Here is a 27,168-nt window from a genome sequence, read left to right on the forward strand (position 1 = left end):
GCTGGGGGGAGCCTGTGAAAGCTCTGATCCTGACCTCAGGAACTCGGTCTGGGGGAGGTAGCAGATGCGTGAATGCACAAGGGCCTACACAGTGCCTATGGGTTCTATCCCCCCAAATCGGCACATCAGATGTAACGAAGGATTTCCTTGACGGAGCAGCCATCAAGGCCAGAATTTCCAGAATGTTGTAAGAACTGATGGGACCTGCATAACAGAGTACCTGAAAGCAGGACTGCAGTGGAAATCATGAGCTGTGCAGTCACTGTGGTGACATCCCAGTGTGCTGAGGACCCTGCAGAGCAGCGAATGATGGGCTGTGGGACACGGAGGTGGCACACATGACTGAGTCTGCCTGGAAGAGAAGGGAGAAGCTGGACAGAGATGGGACTCCTGTATTGCATCTTGAACGATTTGTAAGAGTTTACCGGGCAGACCAAGCAGTTGGGAAACAGGGTTACTAGCGCATCCCCGAAGGAGAAGAGTCTGTGCAAAGTCCCCAGGTCACGGCCCTAGTCCTGGCACCACCAATGGTTTGATGCCGCTTCCTCACGGTCATAGTCCAGTGTGGGCTGTGTGCATCCCAGGGGCCTGCATGCACCCAACCCACTTTCTGTCCCGCTTCAGGAAGCACCTGACATGGGAGGCAGTGGCAGTGACCTTCCTTCTATAGAAATGACAAATGCACTATAATTTATCCTTTTCTTTTTTTTAAGCAAAGTTCTTCCAAATGTTGGTAGTGATTGTTGATTTCCCATGACCCATGTCCCCACTGAGCCCCTACCCAAGGTGTTACCAGCCAGACCTGGCCTTGCAAGCTGAATGGGCAGGGAGGGCCCGGTCCTTTCCTGGGCTTGGGACTATACTGTGAGGAAAAGGCAAACAGCCCCTCTCAGCCAATAGGCAGGGAGCCTTATCAGGCCTGTACTGAGAGCTCGCAGGCAGGTTCTGGGCCTGGAAGACAAAACCTTCTTCTGTGCACTTACCCACAAGATCCTTTGTTCCCAAGGACATCACTCAGCCAGAAACACCTTTGTGTGCATGAGTTGGCAGTTTCTAAATCTTTCATCCCAGAACCTCTTTCCCTCTTCGTCTGGGCCACTCAGCCCACAGCACACCCTTCTCCACGGGACTGAGGGAGCCATGGCTGCTTATCTGGAGCTGCACTCACTAGCTTGTTCCCAGCCAGACAGTAACAGGCTGGCCCCAGGCCAAGCCGCCGAGAGCCTGAGGGAGGGAGGTCCAGGCAGCTCCTGGCTTCCCTGGTGTCTGACTTGGGTTCCGTCCCACCTCTCTTGGGTCTGGCCAGACCTGGGGCATTTCAGTTAGGATGATGCTTTGATGAGGCCAAGGCCAAAGGGTCCAGGCTGTGGCCCATTCTCCCAGAGATACAGCTGCTGCCACCTGCCCTTCCTCTTTTCCTCTCCACTTATTCACACATCCCTGACCTCCTTCTCCACACACACGCACGCACACGCACACGTACATGTGCATCAATCAGGTTTGCTAAAGAGAAAGGCTGAAGGAGTCACGAAAAGGCCCAGGAATGGACAGGGTGGGCCTCAGTGCTGGCCTTCCCCCAAGATGGTCTGGGAGGTCAGGGACACCGTCCCCCGGCTCTCAGCCATGCACAGGCCAGCCCTCCTCATGGCACCCACCCTCGAGAGTGATCAGAGGAGGAAAGGCAGTATTAGGACCAGCTGCCACAGCAAGGCCCTGCCTGAAACAAATCCTTAAAAACCAAAAAGAGTAGGCAATTCTAGCTGTTTTCTCTCCTGAGAACATAATCAGCTTAGTTTGTTTCTCAGTGGATAAAGAACGGACCATAAAATCATAAAAGAGCTTGTTAGGGGCCTTATCACCCCAGAGCCTGTCAGTAGCAGAGCCAGAATCAGTCCCTGAAATGTAACTTCCAGGATGTCGAGGTTCAGAGAGGTTAAGTAACTCAGCCAAGACTACACAGCTAGTGAGTGGCTCAGCCAGGGCTCAAACCCAAGTCTGTCTTAACCATTCCCAGACACTGCACGTTTCCAGGGAAAGGCTGGAGGGGAATTGGTGTGAAAATCACTCTATAAATGCCTGACTTGGCCTCAGGTGCCAGCTGTCTGGACGTGACCCTCCATCACTATTTCATGTACTAGGTTCCAAGCAGCTCCTTGTAAAAGAGCTCTGGGAACAGAGCTGGTAGATTTGTCGTTAGAACTCTCACAGTGCTAACAGTGCAAGACACTGTCACTGCAAACCCATCCCTATCATGCCTGGGAGGAGCCAACCGAACCAACCAGCTGCCCTGGCTCCCCAGTCACACAAATGGGCTGTTGTGGTGAATTACATAGTAGACTGCATCACAACCCTGAGATCTCACACACACACACACACACACACACACAAAGATGGGGCACCTAGGTGGCTCAGTTGTTAGACGTCGGCCTTTGGCTCAGGTCATGATCCCAGCGTCCTGGGATCGAGCCCCACATCAGGCTCCCTGCTCAGCAGGAAGCCTGCTTCTCCCTCTCCCACTCCCACTGCTTGTGTTTCCTCTCTCGCTATCTCTGTCTCATAAATAAATAAGATCTTTAAAAAGAGAGAGAGATACAGCAGAACGGAGTCAGCATCATACCCCAGAGTACCTAAAACAATTGAGCTCTCCCACAGAAAACACAATAAGCACCCAACTTCCAGTAAATGGACCCAACTAAGGCTGCAGATATATCTGATTTTTAATTTGTCTCAAATGTCAACAACTTCTCTGGGTGTGTTTGTATTCAGCATTTCAATGTCCAGCAATCTAAAGTTCTGTAAATAGACGCTAACTCTAAATGTATAAAATTCTGCAGATGCATTCCGTCCTTGGGGCCACACCAGGTGGCGACCACATTGTTTCACTGCGAACACAGAGACCTCCCTTACTCCCCGACGGATGCCCTATGGCCAAGGAGGTGCAGACACCTTGGACAAGAGTGTTTTCCTAGATGGTTTTTCCCTCCTATATTTTATCTCCCCCTGTGAGGTAAGAAATATGTATGTTAGACTGTGGTTTTAAAGCCGACCACAAGATATGTTACACTGTGGCTTCCACTCCTTCTGGAGGTCAAGCACTGATGATCCAGGTAGAAAACAGGTGGTCTGATGTGGGGACCAGCTCTGGCAACTGGGTTTCTGAACCTGAAGCTCTGGGAGGGGGCGGCTGGAGGAGCATCTGGGATTGGTGAGGATGTGAATTGAGGGCGGCTGGAGCCCCGTCGGGCTCTGCCTTTCAGTTCCCGGAAGCTGACAGAAAACCCAACCCAGCTCCCTTGCCTCCAGAGCCTGTGCTGTGTTCCACTGCACTGTGCTGTCCTGTGTCTGAAATGTTACTGTGGAACAAAATAAGATGCTCAAATTCATTACAAACTACGCAATCCAGTGACATTTCAAAGAGCATTCTTTGCTAGCATTCTTCATAAACAAAAGCCGCTGGAGTTCAAGGTGGGACATCTTCCCTCTAGCTTTGCTTTCTCTTTTCTCCTTGGATACCTCAGGCAATGGATCACGGAGAGCTTTTTCAGTGTGATGGCAAGCCTTACTCTATTCCTCGGGCATTTTCCAGGGAAGACATTCAGCTAAATGCTCAGGCTCTTCACAGTCCCAAGGGATAAACGATCAACTTGTTCCTATTTAAAGCGGCGATCTGGCAACTGTGGCCTGGAAATCCCAACAGTTTGGCACTTGGCAAACTGAAAGTAATCTGGAAAATCCTGGAGCTTAGGCCTCTGCAGCCGGCTCCCTAGCCGCACAGATGGATTGTTGTGGTGAATTTATGCAGACCGTATCAGAACCCTGAGGTGCTCCCCCAGAAAAGGACGATCGATAAAGCAGAATGACGGTAGCATCAGACACCCGGTATCTGAGACGAAGGTGGTTAAGTCTGTTGAGTGCAACGGGCAGTGCACTTGCTCCTTCCAGAAGTCACGTCTCGACGTTAGCGACCCCTGTGAGAACTGGGGAAGGGCACATTCAAAAGAAGCCTAACGATCCTGGCTTTGTGCCTCAGGAGGAGCCCGTGCAGCCGCAGGAGCTGGACTGGTCTCACAATCCTTTTTTCAAAAGAATAAGTGATTTTCCTTGAACAGATTTTTAATACAAGAATTTAAGTTAGAATTACTGTGTATACAGAGAAATTGTGTTAAGCAAAAGATTTTCATTTGAATGACAAATGCAATGCTTTTAAAAACAAAAAACACCCCCTGATTGTTGAAATGAAGGTATCTTTGGTGGTCTGTCTGGAGCAACGTTCAAAAAGAACAGAACCTTCAAAAGAAAACAACGTGCCGATTTTCTATGAGACCATCCAGACTCCCCCGGGTTTGGGTTTGGATCCCAATAATCCCCTGCTTCCAGATGGGCTCATCACTGTTCTCGAACTGGGAAGAACAGAATGAAGATGACGAAGGGCACACAGCTCCCGGCGGTGAGGAGACGGAGATGTGGGAAGGCACGTGGGACACAAAGTGACTCATTCTAGAGCAGAGACTGGCAGGACGGACACACGATCTCGCCCCTGAGGCTTCCTGCCCAGAAGGATCCCAGAGACCGACGAGACAGAACCTTGAGCAGTGCTGGCACGGTGAAACAGACTCAGACGGCGCCGCAGGGAACAGCAGGCCTGGAAGGCAGATGGGGGCTCGAAGCGCACAGTCTCCCCTGTCCAGCCGTGCAGTCTCTCTGGGACTTAGTCCGCTCAGTGCTGCGGGGCCTCGTGAGGATGGAATGAAAGCGCACGTAAGGCATCTGACAGGCCAAAGGCTCTAGATACGTGGCAGTCATCATTCTTACTACGCTCCAGTAGAGATAACTATATCGAGCAGTATGGGAACCCCGAGGAGAGTTAAGTAACTTTTCTGGGGTTGGGGAGGGCTTCCTGGAGGAGGAGATGAGCAGGCTGAGGGCATGGCAGAGAAGCTCTCAGAACCTCTACCCACAATCATCCAGAAGTCAATGAGACCAGGCTTGGTGCTGGGCAAATGCTCTCTTTTCAGAAAAAGGAAGGACGAGATCCTAGAAATTATGTATCAATTGGCTTAAGCCCCAGTAAAATTATAGGAAAGACTATGAAGAGGGCTTCGTGAGCATTTGAAAAATTAAAGGGTGATCAGTGAAGGCCAGCGTAGGATCTGTAAGCACAAGCCGGCTGCAGTTCTTAGAAAGGTTCATAGGCTGGCAGACCCCAGGCCGGCCACCTGGCCAGTACCTGCGGACGGAAATCGTGGGTCTGATGAGCTCTTCCATGATGTGCTTGCGGAACCATCAGTCTCTGGCCGAGAGAGCCTTGTCCATTCTCACTGCTACGCCCGCGCTGCCCACCGCCAGGTCCGGGGACCTCCCTCCCGCAGGCAGCCTCGGGCGCCACTGACCACTGAACCCAGGGAGCCCCGGGGCTTCCCCCCCACCAGTCCCGGGAGCCACAGGGAGCCGTCCCATCTCCGCGTACAGTGAGTCTACCACAGCCCCTGCAGAGCCAACCTATTTCTCTTTTAAATTGCTTTAAAGCCTGTATTTCCCTCCTCCCCAGAGTTACTGGTGGAAACCCAGGAGTGGGCACGGTGCTTTTGAAAGCGTCTGTGGGAAGCAGGGCTGCAGTATCTGCTTATCTTAAGGTCAAACCGGGAGAAACAGGGCCCTTGAAGCTCTCGAGGGCTCTGGGCCCTCTCACTCAGGAGTTCTCAGACTGTATCACAGTATCACGGCCACTGAAATACACACATCTAATCCAACTTTTACTGTAAAACATTTGAAAGGATTTCTTTAAATTTTGCTTTTGAAATTATGTGGCCAAGAGTAACACAATTAATTTACAGCTGGCTCTGATTTCTCAGCAAACATTAGGCATGTTCAGGAATTCTTGGGAAGTGAGAAAAATCTAACCTACAAATTGTTTTCAAAAGTAATAACATTTTTATGAAGACTTAATTTAACAATTAATGAAGTTGACAAGATGTTCCACTTTGTAGAAATTTCATTACATCCTTATAAATTTTGATTATGCAGTTTTCTTTTCATATTTTAGAGCCAATAAATTTTTTTAGGCCCCAAGCACTTTCATAAACTCCTGAAAAGCCCGCTGGCCCCAGGCACTGTGCCCATCATCTGCAGACTAAAACGGTCTCAACAGCAGGCATGAGTGTTTGGACCCTTTCCCCAGAAGGATCAGAAACGAGAACCATGACGTCAGCTCTCGGGCTCTGTGGGAACTGAGATGTCTTTGGGAACACATCAGCTGTTCCTGCGTTTAGGTTATTGTTTTGTAGTCTGCTTCACTGCAAAGTGGTGATTGACTTAGAATAAGTCTGTTCACAACCAAAGTATTATTTCCCCAAGCCTTCTGGATAAACGAGGCTCAAGCAGCACACGTAATCCTTCCTCGCCAAGCCCCCTCCCCAAGCATCTGCTCTCCTGCCCTCACACAGGACACCCAGCGAGTCCCGATGCTGGCCAGGACAGGGCTCACACCTAAGCAATCCACGTGCCCTGGCTCTTGGATGGATTAATTTGAATAGGAAATTCCAGATCCAGTTTCAACAACTAGTCATTTCTCCTGTTAGAAAAACGTTTAAGGGAGTGGCAAAAAGACTTTCTGGAGACAGATCATCAGCGAGAGTAATTGAAAACAGCACACCGTTCTCACGAAAAAGCCGTGTGTCTATCACAGAAGCCTCTCCCCAATGCCCACGTCCGAGCTAAAATATCCCTAGAACATTTCCCATGGGCCACAGGGCCGCTGCACAGCCTCAGGTGGTCAAGCTCCAAGACGTGGCCTTATGAGTCAAAGAGGCCAGTCAGACTACTGGCCTGCCACATGGTCTGGTCCCAGCTGATGGCCAGGAAGGATCCTGCTCCCTCTGCATGCCTTGGGAGCAGCCGGGGAGAAGAGCCATCACTGTCTAACTCACCCCTTAGCTCCCGGCCTCCAGGGTGCAGCTTGCCAGCTGGGTCAGATATTCACGGGGCCACGTTTCCCTGGCAGGGAGTGAGGGCTACACGGACAGCGGATGTAGTTGATAAACCCATTTCTCCACAGGACGTGAGTGGGCAGGTCAGGCTGAGCTGGTCTGTCCCCGACCCAGAGAGGAAACTGGGACGAGGCAGTTACACATTGGTCTGGCCTGGCTGCAGGCTCCGACCCAGAAAGGCACTTCACTGGGAATACTGAGCGCAGGATCAGTCATCTGGTTTCCTAGCAGTCTACATCCCTTGTGTGCAAGAGCCCCAGAGAGGAGGAAGGAAGCAGGGAAGGACTCAGGCACCCAAAGCCGATCACTCCAACACTCACCAGGTTTGACCTTGGGGTTTGGGGACCCAAGACCTGCATACTTTGTGTTTCCATTGCCCATACCCCTTCTTCTTGAGGCCTCATGACTTAGTCCTTTGTGCTCTCTGTACCCCGTGTTCTAAGGAACCACGCAGACTCAGCTCAGCCATAGCGATTGCATTTCCCCTCACGTGGAACGTTCTAGCTACAGCTCTGCCCAGAATGTAAATATGGTCTTTATAGCAATGAGGTCGGGTGCTGCTCCACTAGGAGCCTTGGTGCTGCTGAGTTAGTGTTGGCCTGGTGCTCCGGGCCACGCTGCCCTTTCAGAAGAGGAGCCAAGCGAAATACTGCCTGGGCACTTTGCACCGTTCCGAAGGGCGAGCCCTGCCCACTGAACACCGAAAATGCAGTTTCATTGACAAAAAAGATTTCCATTCTTCATTTCAGTTTATTTGGGGGGGGGTGTCTCTCTACTAGAGCAGTAACTTTTTAAATGTGCTTTGTGGAAAATATCTACCACTAAGTAAATCATCGTATATTTAGTCTTGCAAATTCAAAAGCAAATACGGTAACTTGCTTGTGTGTGCGTGGCTGCGGGTAGGTGGGGAGTGGACAATGTCAAAACCAGCAGCTTCCATGCGGCACAGGAAAGAACGAGAGAACCCGTGCTGGCAGCTGCTGCAGCTGACCTCACCCTGGGTGCTCTTGGGCTCCTGTGGTCCCCAGAACAGGCGGGCTCATCCCGCCTGGGTACAAGAGGAGAAAATGAGGTTCAAGGAGCTTCCCAGGGACACATGGTGAGGCAACGAGGCCACCAAGATTTGAGCCAAGGGCTCCTGACTCCTGTATTTACCTCGGTTGCAGGTTTCTCATCAAAGCAGGACATTCCGAGTCAGACCTGGGACAGTCTTGCTGCTTCACTTTCTGCTCCTTGGTCATTCTCCCACTGCCAGCTTTTCCAGGCTAAGGATTCTGTCTGAGGCATGTTCGTCCATCATTTAGTTTTCTGACCTTCGCCACTGCTGCCTTCAGTGTAAGAACAGGGCGTGCTTCAGCGCAGAGAGGCTTGCTAGCGTCCTGCTCTGCAAAGGTTTCCAAGGGAAAACTGTCTGGACTGTGGCTGCCGTGGATAAAAGCTGATGGGTCCTGAGTATCACACCAAGTGCAGAGCGCAAGGGACACAGAGCATTTTTTTTTTTTTGTAACGAGAGAAAATACTAAATACCTCCCTACTAGTTTATTCCTACTCCATGATTCTACAGAGGATGCTATCCCTAAAAGCCTTAAAGAACTGCCTGATTTGCCCTAAAGGTTAAAAAAAGCCCAAACAAACAAAAAAAATTCTACATTATAAAAGATAGAGAAATAGTTGAAAATGGGCAAAGGACACCAAAAGGTAAGCAAAGGAGAAAAACAAATCACCAATAAAGATTTTGGAAAGGTATTCGTACCTTGACAAAGAAGTATAAATTTTTATTTTTTAAACCTGGCTGACGGGCAAAGATTAAAGATGGTCCTAGGGACACAGATTAAGTCAGCCTGGTCCCCCACCTTGGAGTTCACTCTGGTTGAGGAAAAAGAACAGAGCTTTAGACTATGGGCTCTGGACCCCCCAAACCCAGACCACCTGGGTTCTGACACTGGATCTGTCCCCTATAAGCTAAATGACCTCAGGGCTGTCACCTAATGTCCCCATACTTTCTCTTTTTCATCTGTCAAATGGGTGATTACAAGCTACCTCACATTTTAAAACACTTGCTTTTTTTTTTTTTAAAAAGATTATTTATTAGCGAGAACGAGAGCGTGCGCGAGCAGGAAGAGGGCCAGAGGGGGAGGGAGAGGGAGGGGGACAGAATCTCTAGCAGATTCCACACTAAGTGTGGAGCATGACACAGGGCTCAGTCTCATGCCCTAAGATCCTGACCTGAGCCGAAACCAAGAGTTGGACACTTAAACCACTGAGCCGCCCAGGGGCCCCTAAAACACCTGCTTTTAAAAAGACCCCTTGGGACACCTAAATGGCTCAGCTGGTTAAGCGTCTGCCTTCGGCTCAGGTCATGATCGCAGGGACTGAGCCCTGATTAGGCTCTCAGCTCAGTGGGGAGCCTGCCTGTCCCTCGCCCTCTGCCCCTCCACCCCCAGCTCACGCTGTTTATCTCTGAAATAAATAAATATTATCTTTAAAAAAGCTCTTTGTAGACATGTCAACAGTAAAGCTGAAACAACTGATGGCATCCCCAAAAGCAGCTCAGGCTGGGCGTCTGAGATGGACCCCCCACTTTCCCAGTGGCCTCCAAAACCTGTCCCAACACGGCGCCTCCTTCCAAGCCACGCTGTCCCTCTGAGAGCCCCACCAGAGCCCCGCAGCAGCCCTGCAGTAGGAGGGCTCGCTGCTCATTTTGGGGGGCGGGGGATGTTTGACAGGCCTCTGCCGGACTTTCTGTCACCAGCATATTCCCATCAAACGGCCTTTCCTGCACTTTGGACTTGGGAAAGAGCCGGGTCCCTCCCGCGCCCGCTGCGTGCTCTGCTCCAGCTGTCGGGGACAGACTCCTATTCTCCATCTTGGTCCCTGGGGCTGGGGGCTGAACACAAGAACAAGTTTTTTCTCTTTCCTGAATGCTGTTTCTGGAGGTCCGGCTCCCCTTCCCCAGGACAGAAGAAGCACAAGGCAAAGAGGGATGCCGCCGCTTGCACCACCATTTCCCAGGCTAGTGCTGGGGGCCCTGCCTCATCCCTTGAGGGTGAAGAGGGCTAGTGAACAGGTAAATGGGTGAGAAGCTCTCCCTGGAGAAGGAAGGAGTACCTTGGGTCAACTGTCCGTGGCAAACACCTACGCAGACCTTTCCTCGGGGTGCTTCATTAGGTACTGGGAGCAGAGAGGAGTGATCAAGACCACTCCTGCCCTTCCACGAGGTTCCTGGCAGCGATGCTCACACACAGTGCAAGGGTCCAGGAGAAGCCCACCTGAGCTGTCTAGCAAAACCCCCAAATCCCAAACTTCTCATTTAACCATCATACATGGACTAAAACAAGCCCAACTACAACCAGGAAGGAATCTGAGAAGTTTGATCTACATGGGAAAAGCTGAGTACATCTGCCACTGAGGCCCCTCCCTAACACGCAGAAGAGAAAGGACAGGAATGCACAGGAATTCAAGTTGAAATAAGGCTGGCGAGAAGGTCGGTGCGCCCTTGCTGGACATCAGAGCAGCCCCCACCTGCCCTAGGCTTCCACCACGGAGCGCAGCACCTGCCAGGGCTGGCGCTCAGTAAATAGGAGATACATATATCTTCATAGAACAAGATGGAACTTTCTTAGCACTTTTGGTCTTAAACATGCTTGGTTTGAGGACTATTTTGGAGAGGCTGAGGCAAATTGTGGCAATTTTATTATTTTTTTTTTCAAAAAAATATGTAGTTCTGAAAAACTTCTGAAGGTTCCTGAGATCAACAAGGAAGAACCTAGCTTCTTTGGACCTTGGAGACTCCCGTTTCAACCTTCTTGCTGGTGAGACCGACATCCAGGAAAGCACTAAGGAGAAGGGGGGTGGGGGTGGGGAGAGGCTTACAGTGGCTCTCAGATTCCCAGCCGCACCCGTGCCTTCTGACCCGGCTGCCAAGCTCAGTGAAGTCCCACAAAATCACAGAACCCATCTGTTCTCAGTGTCAGAAGACAGCCAGGGACCAGGAGGCCGTGGACCTGCATATATGACAGTGACCTCAGAATGTATGAGCTCTGAGCCTGTGGCCCTAAATGAGCTTCCTTTGGAAAATATATGGATGGGCTGAATAGGGCTGGTCCCCTTCAGAAAAGCTGTTTGTGGAGGCCAGTGTCTCAATCTCAAAACATCCTGAAATCTCTGGCTACGTGGCCGGATTCTGGACCCTGCTTGGGCACTGTGACTCCGTGAGAGTTCATCAGTAGAGACCACAACGGTCCCTAGCACTGTCGCTGGAAAGGCAAGCGTGGAGTCAGAGCAGCGGTGGTGTGGGCCAGCCTCAGCCGTCGGGACCCAGGAGAGCAGTGACTCCTCGCCCGGCCTGGGGCGGAGCTGATCCACACTGGGATCCCTCTCCTGCATGCTGGAAGGCACACTCTTGGCACAAAAGGACCAGCTTCAAAGATAAACCACTCCAGGAATGCCACTCAACTGAACTCAGCCACCCCGATGGCCCAGAGCGAGGTAAATATGATGTGCCTTCTACAAGCCAGGAAAACGGAGGAAACGGAGAGTCTGGAGAGGTAAGAATGCTTGCCCAGATCACGCTCTGATGCAGTCAGAGCTAAAATCCAGGCACCCTGGGAATCCAGGCACCCTGACCGCTAGCCCTGGACTCTTGCCTCTCTATCACATTATTTCTCAAACTTACAAAACTAAAGTCGGCCCCCTCTCACGGCGGGCCTGCGGCTCGCAGCCGGAGCCCTGCTGGAGGCTGTGCCTGCCCAGGGGTACAGCCGGCGGGGAAGGGCAGGCAAGAGTGGGACTCCATGGCCAGGGGAGATCTGTGATGTGCTCCCATCTGTGTCCCCAGGCCCGTGGAGAGACTGCCTGCAGGCCCTGGAGGACGGCCATGACACCAGCTCCATCTACCTGGTGAAGCCGGAGAACACCAACCGCCTCATGCAGGTGTGGTGCGACCAGAGACACGACCCTGGGGGCTGGACCGTCATCCAGAGGCGCCTGGACGGCTCTGTCAACTTCTTCAGGAACTGGGAGACCTACAAGGTGAGGACCCCGGGCCTGTCTGTGCTGCCCACTCGGTGACCAGGCCACCCCCAGAGCCTGACACCCAGTGAGAGAGCCACGTGGAGGGCAGGGGCACGCTGACCGTCGGGGCCTTGGTGGCCCCACGCAAGAAACACCTGAGGTGAGAAAGACGCTGACAGGGTCATTTTTGCAAAGCCACCAGGGATGGTGGGGAGCTGCAGCCCCTTCCCTGCTTGCCGCTGGCCACTGCTACCAGATAGGACTAGGTGTGCAGACCCCACCAGGCCCGTGGACAAGGTGGGAAAATACTGGTGTGGGGCAGCCCCTCACCCCAGCCTGGGTACGAGGATCATCCGACTCCCAGCTGGGGCTTCCAAGGGAAGACCTGTTCTCACAGCCCAAAAGGCGCAGGTCCCAAGGGCCTGTTGTAGGGAACTGCAGGAATACTCGGGCCCTAATTCCCAGGACGTTGAGCGCTTGTCCTGGCGGTAGGAAAGGCTGCGGGGCTCAGCCATAATCTGCCCCCCTCCTCCACACCGAGGCGGTACTCAGGACGGCAAGAGCTTAGTTCACCAAATGCTACCATGCACAGTGACAAGTGCCCCATCCGTTACCTGCTTTAGTCTCACACCAAGCCCAGCACAGAGACACGAGTACGGACCCAGGTTATAGGTGAAAAGGGGAAATAACTCGCTCGGGGCCGCACAGCTACAAGGTGGCAGAGCCGTAAGCCAAGGCCTCTGACACGAAAGCTTACAAACTACCCTGGCCATGACGTCCACATGTGGCTTTGCGTGGCCCCTTCCTGTCCTGGCTGCTCCCAACCTACCTCCTTCCCCACATGTGTCTTCGCTTTCTTCTCTCTCTCCTCTGCTTCCTGAGAGGTTCCCGAAGACCCACTCCTTCAGCCCTTTCTCCTCCTGCCCGTATCGTTTTTCTCTGAGGCAGCAGAGCACAGTTGTTAAGACTAGGTTCCTGGTTCAAATCCTGGCTCAGCCACGGGCTCCCCATGACCCTGGGCCTCTGTGGACCCCAGTTCACCCCTTCTAGGGAGGATAGTAGTAGTACCCAGCTATGTCGCATGAGGACTAATAGAGTGACCTATGTAAACCTACGTAAGGTCCGAGAACAGGGCCAACACACTGTCCTTGCTCACTCCACACTGGCTACTATTAGCATTCATGCACCCATCTATTTTAAAGACTTTGAGAGCCACCACCTGGCCGATGACTCCTTAGCTACACGTAAAAACAGCAACAAAACCACCAATTTTCGACCTAGAAAGGGGCCTGGGTGGATGTAGCACACACTTGCACGGCCCGTTCCCGTCCGGGGCATGAGAGCTTCCACGAGACCCTCACACACCGCACACTCCCAGAGAGGGACGCTGTCGCTCAGAGAAGGTAAGGATGGTCCAGGGAACTCTTCTCGCTTGCCTACTGTGCGCTGGGCTCTCGGCTTAGCACGCTACGTGCGTTCCTGCAACAGCCCCGTAGGGACGGGGACACAGAGTCCCGCGTTCACACAACGGCTGGCACACAGGAGGCACTCTTCCAACAGTCTCGAACGATGCGTGTGTGAGGCTCAGACAGGCAAAGCGACTCATCAAGGCACAGCCAAGTACAGAAGCGGGGTTTGAACCCAGGCTCTGGTTCTTACGCTCTGCCCACCGCTGGCCCCCTCTGTCCCGCGCTGAGCACCCAGCAGCGGGGCTCTGCTGGCTGAGGGCACCACAGGCTCCCCACGAACGCTTTCCTCCGTCTTGCAGCAAGGGTTTGGCAACATTGACGGCGAGTACTGGCTGGGCCTGGAGAACATCTACTGGCTGACGAACCAAGGCAACTACAAACTGCTGGTGACCATGGAGGACTGGTCTGGCCGCAAAGTCTTTGCGGAATACGCCAGCTTCCGCCTGGAGCCCGAGAGCGAGTATTACAAGCTGCGGCTGGGGCGCTACCACGGCAACGCTGGCGACTCCTTCACTTGGCACAACGGCAAGCAGTTCACCACCCTGGACAGAGACCACGATGTCTACACAGGTAGGACCCAGCACAGGGCAGGGCAGAGAGGTCGGCCAAAGCCAGAGCTTCTGACTCGGGGCCTGAGAACAAGGAGGTCCCAGGGCCCAGCGGCCCGACCCCGTTCCTGCTCCCTAAAGGTGCACGCCTCTGCCCGCTGCCCACAGGCCCCCTTCAAGAAAAGTCGGGTCAAAGTGGCCTTCCCAGAAAGGAAAAGGGAAAAAGGTAGACATTTGCACAGATGACATGTCTGTGTACAGACGACACATCTGTGGGCCTCTCCGAGCCAAGCGCTCGCCTCACTTCTCTGCCTGAGGCACCCGGGGTCCCGACAACACACACCCGGGAGCTAACGCGGGCCCGGCCTCCTACCAGCCCCGCGTCCTCAGACAACGCTGCTCAGTCTCTCTGAGCCTCAGTTCTGCAGCTGGAAACCAGGGTGACACATACCGTGCAGGGTGGTGAGAAGGTCAGAGAGAAAGTACCCCGAGACCTTTGTCTGGGACTTGGCAAATAGGGCTCAACCCAAGTGGGCAGTAGGGAGCTTTTAAGAGAAAACCAGGTAGGAGACCCGAAGTAATTTATCCAAGGTCACAGGTCTCAGAGTCACATCTTTACTAAGAAGCTTTTATTAATTAAAAACCAAAAAATTGTGAGAGGCACAGAGAGAGTCCAACCCTGAGTCCAGATGTCAGCCGCCCCCACCGTGAAGCCTCTCGAGGCCCCACACCCAGTTTCCTGACGTGAGGGCCTCTGGGCTGCCTGGCAAAGCCAGCGAGGCGCTGCCCCTCTCCAAAGAGCCAACCCTACCTCTAGGCCAAGGCTGTCTGTTCTCACGGGCAAACCTACCCCCTCCATTGAGTCCTGGTCTGCAGGCCACTCCCTCCTCTTTAAGGACTGTCCTAGGAACTACCTGCTCTTGAGGCAAGCTCTGCTACCTACGTGTGGGGGAGAGCAAGGGCCTCACTCCAAGTGCCTCGGCAGCCATGTCCCAGCAGGCTGTTCTTGCCACACGGGGGACATCCAGACAGCTCTCTTCTGACTGGCACTGCAGGGGCCCCTGAGGAAGCAGTATGTCTTCTCTGGCCAGGGCTGCCAAGGCTCCCAGGAAGAGCAGGGCAGGAAGATGACCCTCAGAGCTGGCCAGATTCTGGGGGCACAAGGGCTGGTACAGCACTTCTTGAGGGCCATCATGGGTCACAGAGCAGGGAGAAGACTGCTCTGTGACCCCAACTGTCAGGCCTGTCCGGCGGCACTGTCAGCGGATGGTAAGGAAGTGAGCTCCTTGTCCCTGGGGTCATGCAGGGCGAGCTCAGGCTTCCACTCACACGGGAGGCTGGCCATGGTTCACCAAGGGCTCTCTCTGGTCTGCAAATCCAGCACCGCCATTTGGTCCTTGTGGCCTCCACTGATGGCCTAGAGGTGCCTGAGGAAAACTCTGGGAACACCTGGGCTGCAGAGGCTCTGGGTGCCCGAGGTGCATCTCTCCTGAGCTTCTGCCTCTGTCAGCCTGCTGCTGCCTCACGTCTCCCCAAGGCCTCAGCTGGAGTGGGGCCACCAGCTCCGTTAGGCCCCAACCCCCAAGCCTGCTTGGGGCAGCCTTTCCCTGAGTGGGGGATCCCCTTCCCAGGCCTGCTCAGGACACCGGGGAACTCCTCGTTTGACCAAGGGCGGCCCAAGCAGCCCGTGGCTCCTCTTCCTCTTCCTTCCGGAGAAGGCCGATGCCCCTGCACGCCCGCCTGTACCCTGCCCACACTTTTATTGTTGTTCCGAACTGCTTGTCCTTGGCAGCAAAATCCAGCTTGATGTGATAGTGCCAGAACTTTTATGAAAATACCTTTCTTTTGTGAAATCCTAAAAAAACATCTGGCCGGACTACAGGCTGGGAGGTTGAGGAGCGTTTCAGCTTAAACACTTCCTTTGTCGTTCTATAAAAACTCTTGATCCAACGGTTGCAACTCTTAAATTCCTAAGAACCCGGTGGCCTCTCCCCTGGCCCCCCCAGATCATTCTGCTTCCTATTCAACCCCCCACCCCAGGTGCTTCCCACACACAAGCCCTGGGCTAACCGAGTGACATCCCCATGCGGTCCTGTGCGGGAGGCACCATGCTTAGGACAGTTCAGTGGCTCTGTGAGTCACTGGTCACATGGCCGAGCCTCGGAGGTCAGAGCAAACCCGAAGCCCAGGCCACCTCTCAAGCATTCCTGTTCCAATCGCTCCCCCTACCAGAGCGGGCACCGCGAAAGTCCCCAAGCAAACGGTGGACTCGGGTAAAACTGCCTCCTCCCTGTGACCTCCTCCCTTGTCTCCTGCAGGAAACTGTGCCCACTACCAGAAGGGAGGCTGGTGGTATAACGCCTGTGCCCACTCCAACCTCAATGGGGTCTGGTACCGCGGGGGCCATTACCGGAGCCGCTACCAGGACGGAGTCTACTGGGCTGAGTTCCGAGGAGGCTCCTACTCGCTCAAGAAAGTGGTGATGATGATCCGGCCTAACCCCAACACCTTCCACTAAGCCAGCTCCCCTCCTGACCTCTCGTGGCCATCCAGGAGCCTGCCCCGGCCGTGCCGGCCCCAGCACCAGGAGCAACTCCCCACCAGTTCACCAGGGGGCCGGGAAAATGGGGCCCTGGATTCTGTTTCCCCAAGTCGCTGCGGCAGATGATGGAATGGAATCGACACAGTATTCTCTGTCCCTACTGCTTTTCTTCCTACCAGAGATCCACTCAGGTTTCCACACAGCACAGGACTACAGACGAATCCTTCTTTAAGGAAATCAAATCCCAGTAACAAAAGCACAACTGCACGATACCTTCATAACACACACGTGTGAGCCGACCTTAGGAACGTGTGTGTGCACCACATATACATGCACCTGGACATCTGCCACGTGTACTATGCCTAGACACACACACAGCTTTGGTTATGAACCTAAACACACATACGTTCAAGTCTCAGATGTTGAAGTTGTTACAACAGCTTTGCTCTTAGGAGGAAAGCGTTACATTCACATCGTGCTCTGTGAGTCTAAGAGCCAATCACAGATGGTGCAGCTCCAATTCAAAGAACAATCCTTGGTGTCCAAGTGCTGTGGTTCTTCCAGGAGTGTCCACCTGCTTATTTGCTCACCTGGGGGCTCCCTCCTTCCTCACTGAAGAACCCCTTTGGGCACCTGATCAAATTTCAAAACCCCCTTCCCTCTCCATTTCTAGACTTCCTCATGTTCTCAGGACTTTTCCACCATCCATCCATCCATCCATCCATCCATCCACCTTCTCCTTCATCCAACACCATTCAGGAAGTACCTTCCGTGTGTCAGTCCTTGGCCACTCAGTGCGGTTCCAGCCACCCTCTCTGCTCTTCTGTACCCCTTCCTACCCACTCCTTACCTTTTTTGTCATATCATCCTTTCTTTCCAGGCAAGATTCCTTAGCCTCTGAGTAATAAACAGTTTTGGGCTCCAGGTTTCTGGTCAGGAAAGGGAAGGTCAGGCCCAAAAGCTAACTCCCGGCCACGTAGATGATGTATTCACAGTTTTATATGTTCCATTCACACTTTAGCCTCCATGTCATTTTAACCGTCACAGAAATAATAACCTACCTTGCCCAGGAGATATTCAACTGAAGAGAAGTCATCACCCGATCGTTGGGGCCCCCGAATGGCTACAGACCAAAGGTCCCGTGCTCTCAGGCTGACTAGAGTCTGCATCTCGTCCCCAAACGACACTTCTCTGGAGAACAGGTGCCACAAAAATGACAACTGGCCACTTCTCACAAGCTCCTGAACCACCAGGAGCCCCCGGAGCCCGTGGCTGGTGCATTGCAGCATGGTGGCTCTCAGAGTCCTGTTGGCCACGAAGCGTCAGACTCAGTACTGCCGGGACTCTGGCCAAGCAGGGAGCAAGAGATGAGTCCAGAAGGTGAGACTGTCCCGGTGGGCGCGTGAATGGGGGTGTGCGAGATGTCGGAACATTTGGTACTGTCATGTCTGGGTGTGTGCCTATTACCTCAGCGCTCTCACGAAGTGTACCATGTAGCATGTTTTGTGTATATAAAAGGGAGGGTTTTTTTTTTTAATATATTCCCAGATTATCCTTGTAATGACACAAATCTGCAATAAAAGCCATCAGTGCTATTTGGACGTATTTACACTGTGTGTTACTGTCCTAGGACCCCCTATATCAGAGCTAGATTCAGCATCAGGGACATCTACCAAAATCATTTAAATCACACTCTCCCTACCTTTGGTTTCTACCTACACCGTCAGGGGTCCCAAAACAGCATCCTGAGGTTCTCTGGGGCTCCACCTCCTCACATGCAGCCATGCCCTAGATGTCGTCACTGAACATCCTCGAAGCACCTCCTTGACAGTGAACCAACCCCTGAAACATCTTCCCCAGGTCTGGTCTTCTTTTACCAAAAGCAATTTTGGTAAAAATTTTACCGTTTAGCAATTGCCCAGGTCAAAAACAAGGACTTCTCTCCCTGCCTTGCCAAGGCAACCACGGAAGCCCTCTTCTCTGCCTTTGTGCCTCTTCTCCCCTCAACTACTACAACAGGCTGCCCACTGGCCCAGGAGCCCTGTGCCTCTGTCTCCCTCATTCCAATCCGGCTTCCACACCAGCTACCAGAAAAACAAATCCGTGGGCTGGGAAGTCATCTCTAGGCATAGCAGGAAAACCCCACAACCAAAAAGGAAAAGACTAAGACATATGACTAAAGAAAACCCCAAATTTTCTGCCCTCTAAAAAATAAAACACGACTGAAACTGAAGGCAAATCCGAAGGGGCACGTGCACCCGAATGTTTATAGCAGCGATGTCCACAGTATCCAAACTATGGAACGAGCCTAGACGTCCATCAACAGATGAATGGAATATAATGGAATATGACGCAGCCATCAAAGACCCCAAAATCTTGCCATTTGCAACAATGTGGATGGAACTAGAGGGTATTATGGTAAGCAAAATAAGTCAATCAGAGAAAGACAATTATCGCATGATCTCACTGATAAGAGGAATTTGAGAAAGAAGACAGAGGATCATAGGGAAAGGGAGGGAAAAATGAAACACGATGAAACCAGAGAGGGAGACAAACCATAAAAGACTCTTAATCTCAGGAAATAAACTGAGGGTTGCTGGAGGGTGGGCCAGGGGCAGGGACAGGGTGGCTGGGTGATGGACATTGGGGAGGGCACGTGCTATGGTGAGCGCTGTGAATGTGTAAGACTGACGATTCACAGACCTGCACCCCTGAAGTAAATAATACATTACATGTTAAGAAAAAAAGAAAAATACAGGATTAATATTCATGCCATACCAAGTACTCTCTCAAATTAGGAAAAAAGATATAAACGCTGTGATAGAAAACTTTGTACAGTATACAAACACATTAGAGTATAAAAGGCCAGTAAACAAGACGCCAATCTCAGTAATAAAGAGAGAGGGACATTAAATCAAGCACAAACCATCATGCGGTGCCTATCAGATTGTAAAGATGAAAGAACCTCCGTGTTGACAAGCGAATGGAGAAATACGTTCTCTGCGTGCGCAAGTACAAGTTGATTCAGTCTATTTAAAGAGCAACTTGGCAATGTGGGCACCAAATATGGACATTTGTGTGCAGCAAAATTTAAAAAATCTTATACCTTTGGACCCAGAAATCCCTTTTTTCAGTGGTCAAGAAATACTGCCACACGAGAGCTGTTTTCAGGAGAGATGCAGCTGGGGAGAGATGGATGTTTACTACAGCCTACTATGTGCTTGGACTTGGACTTCGTGTTTTCTTATGTAACCCACAGGCAGCCCTGTGAAGAAGAGACTGTTCTCACTTCACAGGAGAGGACAAAAGGAGGCTCACAGTCAGACTGCTGGTAAGAACGCTCTAGTACTGGGGGGCCCGTGTGGCTCGGTTGTTAAGCATCTGCCTTCACCTTGGGTCATGATCCCAGGGTCCTGGGATCGAGCCCAGCCCTGTGTTGGGCTCCCTGCACGGTGGGAAGCCTGCTTCTTCCTCTCCCACTCCCCCTGCTTATGTTCTCTCTCTCACTTCCTCTCTGTCAAATAAATAAATAAAAATCTTTAAAAAATAATAAATCCGAATGCTCTAGCAGCAGTTAATCAGGAAGGTGCTAGGTATCAGCATTAAGAGTTTGTAAGTGCCTTCTCCCAAACCTCTAGCCAGTTGTTGTTGGGGTCATCTGCTGTTGTACGCTCTTTGGTGAGACTATCTTGACCTGGGCCCACATCACAGCCAGGCCTCCTCACACACCTCAGGTGCAATGTCCAGGACACAAGGATTGATGGTAAAGGAAAACAGGATATATCCAGCCTTACTGGTCACAGTCTTAGATCCAAAACCCAAAGCAGAGTTCTGGAAAGCCATGTTGGACAATGCAGAGCAACCCCTTTTCTAAACTAGTTGGGACCCAAACAAAAGCAGGCCATGCTACCAGCTGTTTCTCCCAATCCCCACCCCAAATCCCAACCCTGTTAAACCACACACCGGCTATATGGAAGGAGAGAAAAAAATAAACCCATCAGACACGCAAACTAGTTCTCCTTGGTGTGAAATGGGGGTATGACCAGCAGCATCAAAGAAAAGAATGGTGGGGGGCTCAAGTGCCAGGCGCCTTAGTGCCTGGTGTGTGGCTCCACCAGCCAACAAACACAGAAGTCTACCCAGCTCAGACCAACACGCCTCCCTTCTCTCCCATTCCAGCCAGTGGCCCTTTAAGGCCTGCAGTCGCAGGAGCCCTACTGTCGCTAAGGCCTCCATGGTGAATGTACCCACAGACCACAAGGAAGTCGGCAAAACCCAGACTTTCTCCTACCCCAGCCAAGCCCCCACATTCCAGTTTGGGCCAGTACCTGGGTCACTGGGGGCCACTGACCTGGGCTTATGAAGAGAACATACCCTTGTGGGGCAGGCAAGGGTATGGTCTCCTGGGAAGCGGAGGGCAGCAGGGAGGATGACAGGGTAGCGGCGGTGCGGGAGGCCCAGGCGCCCAGAAAGGAGCTGTAAGCGGTGTGTGGATGTGAAGTATCCCCCCATCACGGCAGCTGAGTCCGAGGTGCCCAGAAGGGAAACTGTCCCCCTGCCGCTGCCGCCACCGCCACCACTGCCACCAAGCATGGGTGCCTGAGCACCTGACACACCTACCATACCGGCCACGTGGGATGGGCCTTGACCCCTCCCTCTTCCTTCTCCCCTGGTCCAACCCCAAGACTCACAAACCTCGGCGGGCAAGCGGGAGGCAGGAGGGGTGCGGGATCTGGTGACAGCACTGAATGGAAGCCCGCCCCCACCCCAGGTCTCTGAGCCCGGTCGGGCCCTCCAAGCCCAGACCTCTGATGGCTACACTGGACTGTCTGCGGTGGCCGCGCGGTTAGAACAGACGTGGCTTTTTCATGCCTGACAGCAGAAAGATGAAGGGGCTTGCTAGGTTTTCAGCGCCGTCTGGGAAAAGAGCTAGTGCACAGGGTAGGCTGGAAAGGACACTGGGGAGAAAAGTAAGTTGGTTTCTTCTTCCACCTGACTGAGTCCAGCTCATTTAATAAGCTGGTTACATAAGGACACGGGGTATCTCCCAGAGTCCATGAGCAGGGACGCAGCTGGGCCTCACGAGGGCCAGAAACCAGAAACTGCCTGGAAAGCCTTCAGGAGGCAAGGCAGCAGCTTTCCCATCTTCTCCCCCTTCTTTTCCTTTCCCTTGCTTGCAGGTCTCTCTGTTTCTCATTGTGCATCCATCTGCTTTTCCCAGCAAGGAATTCCTGAGCTCACATGTCCTCCTGGTCTGAGTGCCAGCAAAGACTTACAAGCACCCTCCCTTCCAGTGCTCACTCCGGGCCAGAGGCCGGCTGCCCACCTCAACCCCATCCGCTCCGGCTCGATGAGTGCTGCTGGAGCTCAGGGCTGCGGGAGGCAGGCGCGGGTGGTTCCCAGGCTCCTGGAGAGGGCAGGGTCTCAGCCTAGATCTAAATCCAAGAAGGCATCTGCTTTAGCTGCTGTCCACCCCCTTCCTCTCTGGGGACTGCACTTTGCTGGCTGGGTGGAGTCTGTCCACTACCCATGAGACGGTGTCTGCTCTTCAGCACCTCCCCCTGATCCAACCCTGCCAGGCCCTGCTGGGTCACTCACTGGGACGCCCAGATGGGCTCTTCCTGTCCTTCCTGGATTCGCTAAGTTTCTCAATAGTCTCCGTGGATACAGGAGGCCACGAGGTCCCCACTGCTGGAGTACTCCCGGCAGTATTTTGCTCTAGATTAGACTCAAGCCATCTACCATCCACAGGGGGCTCTGTGTGCCAGGAACCATGCGTGTCTCTTTAAATCTCATAACGACCTATGAGGTGGGTGTCCTAATTATACTTCCTGTGACAGAACAGAAATCAAGGCTCGGAGATGTAAGTGACTTGCCCAAGAACACACAGCCTGAGCCGCTCGGGATTTGCACTCCTGCTTCTGCAGCATTAAATCACTGCTTGTGAGCAGTGGGCATAATGAAACAACTAAGGGCCCTCTCTCACCCTGTGACCACCCCCTACACATCTGAGAAGCGTGGTGGCGGCCTGCCCAGAGCAGCAGTTTGGTGAGCGAGTCCAGCACCCCGTGTGTGCAGAAGGAGCTGGAGGGACAGTAGGTCCCCAAATGTCAGAAAGCCAGTCCAGGGCTATCTACCAGGGTTTTGCCAGGGCTAAAGGCTGGGCCTGGCCCATCTTACTTCCACTTATCCTCCAACTGACTGACTCAGCCCCATACTTTGGCCATCCCAGTGCCCCCTTGTGTGCCAGTTCTGGCTGGCCCGAGCCCTGGGCCACATCATCCAGTAGCTGGCTCCCTGTCTGCCATCTCCATGCCTTCAGGCCTGGGGCTTCCTCACCTTGTCTCAGGTCCAGAGGCAAGCCTGACCCAGCCCGCATCTGGAATTCTGTCACTTGAGAACAAAATGCCGTGGTACCAGCCATCACCGAGACTTTTGAGTATCCCCATCCTGCCTGACATGGGGAAGCCTGGGGCAGCCCCGCCACACATGGCAACCCAGACACAGATAATCCCCGTCCTCTGTGCGGCCATTCCGAAGCACTTCCACATGTGGCAATTACTTTCCTCGTCCTCAGTGTTCCAGAAATTCTCTGCAGGCGAGGAAAGACACACCAGTGAAGATGTTCTCCACCGCACTTCCCGTCGCAGGGAGAGCACAGAAGGCACCCGCCCGCTCGTCCGTCGGCACACGGATGCACAAGCCAGCACGCACACAGGCCCAGCTCAGCCAACCACCCACGCGCCTGCCACAGGTGCCACGGAGCCACTGGACAGAAGGAAGAAGTTCTGTATGTGCAGCCACCAAACAACATTTGTGACTCTTTACATGGAACAAAATGTAAGGTGCAAAACAAAAATGATTAAAATGTCCCCATTTTGCTTAAAAAGTGAAATATTATTTGCGTCCTTCCCCTGCCCCGCACACACACACATGCACGTATGTTAGTGTATGGGGATTAAAATGTCTGGAAGGATACACTCCGATCATTAATTGTGGTTGCTTTGGGGAAGTAGGTGAGGAAGAAGGGGTTTCTGCTTCTTACTTCACAGACTTCTTTTTAGTGCGAGTTTCACAACAAACGTGTTACTTTTATCATCTCAGAAGTTTCTAAGGGGATGAGTGGCACTGAAGGCCCTCCCCAGCGCAGCTCTCTGGGTGGCCACACAGAATGGCCATCTTCCAGTTTCCTGAGCAGGCATTCCTGGACCTCTGAAGGTCTGCACACATTACCCTCTAAAGCCCAACATACACCTGAGTAGGGAACTAAAGCCTTTCGTGGGGTAACTTTCCAGGCCCTTCTCAGGCACCCTTCTTCCTTACAGAACTGCAAGAATTCATTACCTCTCAAGTGGCAACCACCCCCGGTCCTATAGAATTTCCTCCCCTCAACATTAGCTTCTGAGACAGACCTAGAACTTCCTGCTGCCCTAAAGATCACTCTTATGGTCTTTGGTGTGCTCAGTTTTACAGCTGGGGTAACAAAATAATAAATGTGGGGTAGTGATCAAGGTTGTGAGGTATATTAGTTACCCATTGCTACGTGACAGATTACCCCCAAACTTAGTAGCTTCCTCATGTCTTACTTTACAGGTTCCCTGGGTAGGGGAGTTGGGGACATCTCAGCTGGGCGCCTCGCTCAAGGAGTCTCAGTTCTCAGTGAAGCCATGGGCTGAGGCTGTGGTCTCATCCGAAGGCTCCACTGAGGGGGACTCTGTTGCCAGACTCACTCACGTGGTGGCTGGCAGGGCTCAAACCCTTGACGGGGGCACTGACAAGCACAAGGCAGCTGGATTCCCCCAGAATCCAAGGGATAGGAAGAGATCCAAGAGACAGACAGCAAGAGCAAGCCCCTCACACTGAAGGCATGGTCTTTTAGTCATCTGATCTCAGATATCCCTGAGGACATAATGGATGTCCCATTATTTCTGTCACATTCTGTTTGTTAGGAACAAGTCAGTATGTTCTGGCCATGTTCAAGGGGAAGGGATTACGCAAGGACAGGAATACCGGGGGTCAGGGAGAACTGGGGCCATCTTACAAGCTATCGACCACTCAGAATCTTTCAGGTCCTCCGTGTCAGTTGTCTTAATTCTCCCTTCAAACCAGCAAGGAGATGCACAAGGCACCAGGCTATTCCTGAGGACAGAGAACCTCACTAGCCCTTCCTCCACCACCAACATCTGTCTTGCTTAGGACTTGCTGACCTGGGGGAGGTGACCCTCAGTCCCCCATCTCAAGCCTCCACTCCACACAGGAAGGTCTCCAGAGCCGTTCCTTCTCAGTCCACTGTCTAGGTTTCCCCAGAGCTTGAAGGTTTTTTACAGGGATATGCGGCATATTCTTGAGGTTTCTGGATGGGCACTGGGTCAGAATGGGCTGGGCACTGGTCTCACCACTAGGAAGTGGCACCGCAAAGTGGTGAGACCTTTAACATGAGTCCCATTTGGCCTCTGCAGCTGTGAAATGAGTGCAAAACAGTGCCTCCCTCAGAGCATCGGGAGGATTACACGAGATTAACTCTCATAAAGTGCTCAGTGCAGTGCCAGTCACATGGGAGAGAATAACCAAGGAGTTGTCATAATTACTATCATGAGCTTCTGGTTGGAAATCCGGAGACGAAAGGTCAAAGCAAAGCAGTCATCCTGATGAGGACATGGATTCCTGCTGTGAAAACACTTTCTCTTGCACAAAGTGGGCTATGCTCTCACCTCCTTTTGGGGACCAGATACAACTTCTTGATGCAGAGAAATACAGATTACAATTCCCCCCTGTGCCCCAGAAGGGGCACAGGTGACAAGGTGACAAGGTGCTCTGGGCATCAGAGCAAACGTCTCCCCAATATGCTTTCCTCCTACACTATTTCTCTCCATGGAGACAGAGGCACTAGATGGACGATGTGTGAGTTAAGGCTGGGCGGAGCCCCAGCCAGAGCACGAGACGCTGAGTTGCACTTGCTATCCGCCTGGCATATGACACTGGCTAAGTCATAAGTCAAGTTGTGGCTTTTCTCACTCACAAAATAGGGGTTTTAATAAGATCCACTGGCTTTTTGTAAAACTGGAACTGACTGTGAAGTCCCAGGGAAATATGAATTTTAAGGTAACATTCAGACTGCAAAAGTAAAGGCAAAATTCTCTTCTAGAAAGGAGAGGTTTAAGACAACATGCAGCTGTCCAACTTTACAAAATAATGGAAAAGGTTTCCTTCATTTGGGATGCTAGCTGTCTTTGCGATTCTTCTATTGACTTGGAAGCGTGTCTGATACGAGTCAGAGGCCAGCTCTTCCCTGCCTGCTGGGCCTCAGAGGATGGATGTCTCAATACAAGGAAACGGAAGCTTGATCGAGGGCTCTCCTTGGCTAGAAAAGGGAGGGCAACAGGTTGGCACTGAAACGTGTGGCCACCAAGCAAAGAGGAGAAAGGGCATGGCCCAGGAGCTCTAGGAGCAGGCGTTCTAGAAAGCAAGCTTAAGCTTTTCTCTGTGGCACTGACAACCCCTGACCCATCCCAAACTGTGCTTTCGTTGCGGGGTGGGGGGGGGGATGCGGAGGAGCCTGGCTCCACATAGGTCCAGCTGCAAGGACAGGGTAGGAAAGGCAGAGATGCTGGAGGGAGGGATCAGAGGTTTGGATCCAGGCAGCCCGCTGAGGCACCATGCAACCACCAGGATGATCTGTGGAACAAATGAGTATTCCTTGGGGATCCTTAGAAACACTTGGAGGGGAGAACTGAAAACAAAAAAGTCTGGATTTCCTGCATGTGGAATGGAAAGTTTTCAGTTGGGCATTAAAGGAAAGGATTACCCTTAATGCTGGCAAACCTGGGGACAGCTGGATAATGATGTAGTCACCCCCAAACTGGGAGCCCGTGGCCTTGGTCCTGGGGTGCTGGTGGCCACACTGATCCATGTTGTGGGAAGCAGAGGTGTTGCTGGCATCAGCACCCCCCGCCCCAGCCCCGCCTGTCTTCTGTGGGTACCTGGAGAGAGCACCGTGCCGTGCTGTAAGGAGGCCACAGCTCAGTGGATTTTTTGAGCTCATGTGGATTCTCAAAGTCAACGCACAGGGAAATGCCATTTGCCTCCATCGGGTGTAAGGGATGTGCTCACTGACAACTGTTTCATGTCTTTCCAAGGCTCTGCTCTAAAATGAACTGTTTCTGGGGGCGCCTGGGCAGCTCAGTCAGTGAAGCGTCCAGTTTTTAATTCTGGCTCAAGTCACAGTCTCAGGGTCCTGGGATCGAGCCTCACGTCAGGCTCCATGCTCAGCAAAGAGTCTGCTTAAGATCCTCTCCCTCTGCCCCTCCTCCCCCTCCTCGCACACGTACACGCTCTCTCTCTCTCTCAAAAATAAAATAATAAAATGAAACGAAATGAAATAATCTGAACTGTGTTTCAAAGGCTTTCTTTCCCTCTCCCTCTAGCCATTCTGAAGTACAGTGATGAAGCATGGGCTCCTGCACGGTCCCCTACCGGGGCTTCCCTCCTCCAGCCTGACCTCCTCAAAGGTACTCACATGCTGCAGGCCAGGCGGCATGTGTTAAATGCAAGTCCTCTCTTGGCCATGCCCCTGCTTTGAGCCCTCCATGGCTTCCCACTGCTCTTAGGGG

The 27,168-nt window shown here is 52.5% G+C and overlaps 2 protein-coding genes across 9 annotated transcripts in view; one reads left to right on the forward strand and one right to left on the reverse strand.

Annotated features, from left to right (window-relative positions):
* ANGPTL2 (angiopoietin like 2) overlaps positions 1–18,163 on the forward strand; it is a 35,076-nt gene extending 16,913 nt beyond the window's left edge. For both annotated transcript variants that reach the window (XM_044264882.1, XM_044264883.1), the window contains exons 3-5: positions 11,824–12,017; positions 13,768–14,038; positions 16,335–18,163. In XM_044264882.1, the coding sequence (XP_044120817.1) occupies positions 11,824–12,017; positions 13,768–14,038; positions 16,335–16,534 (665 nt within the window). In that variant the 3' untranslated portion in view covers positions 16,535–18,163. The remainder of the gene's footprint in view (positions 1–11,823; positions 12,018–13,767; positions 14,039–16,334) is intronic.
* The window catches only part of RALGPS1 (Ral GEF with PH domain and SH3 binding motif 1), a 273,218-nt gene that overhangs the window by 115,939 nt on the left and 130,111 nt on the right, over positions 1–27,168 (reverse strand). The window lies entirely within an intron of this gene.

This window comes from Neovison vison, chromosome 9 (genome assembly GCF_020171115.1).
Source record: "Neovison vison isolate M4711 chromosome 9, ASM_NN_V1, whole genome shotgun sequence".
NCBI lineage: Eukaryota > Metazoa > Chordata > Mammalia > Carnivora > Mustelidae > Neogale > Neogale vison.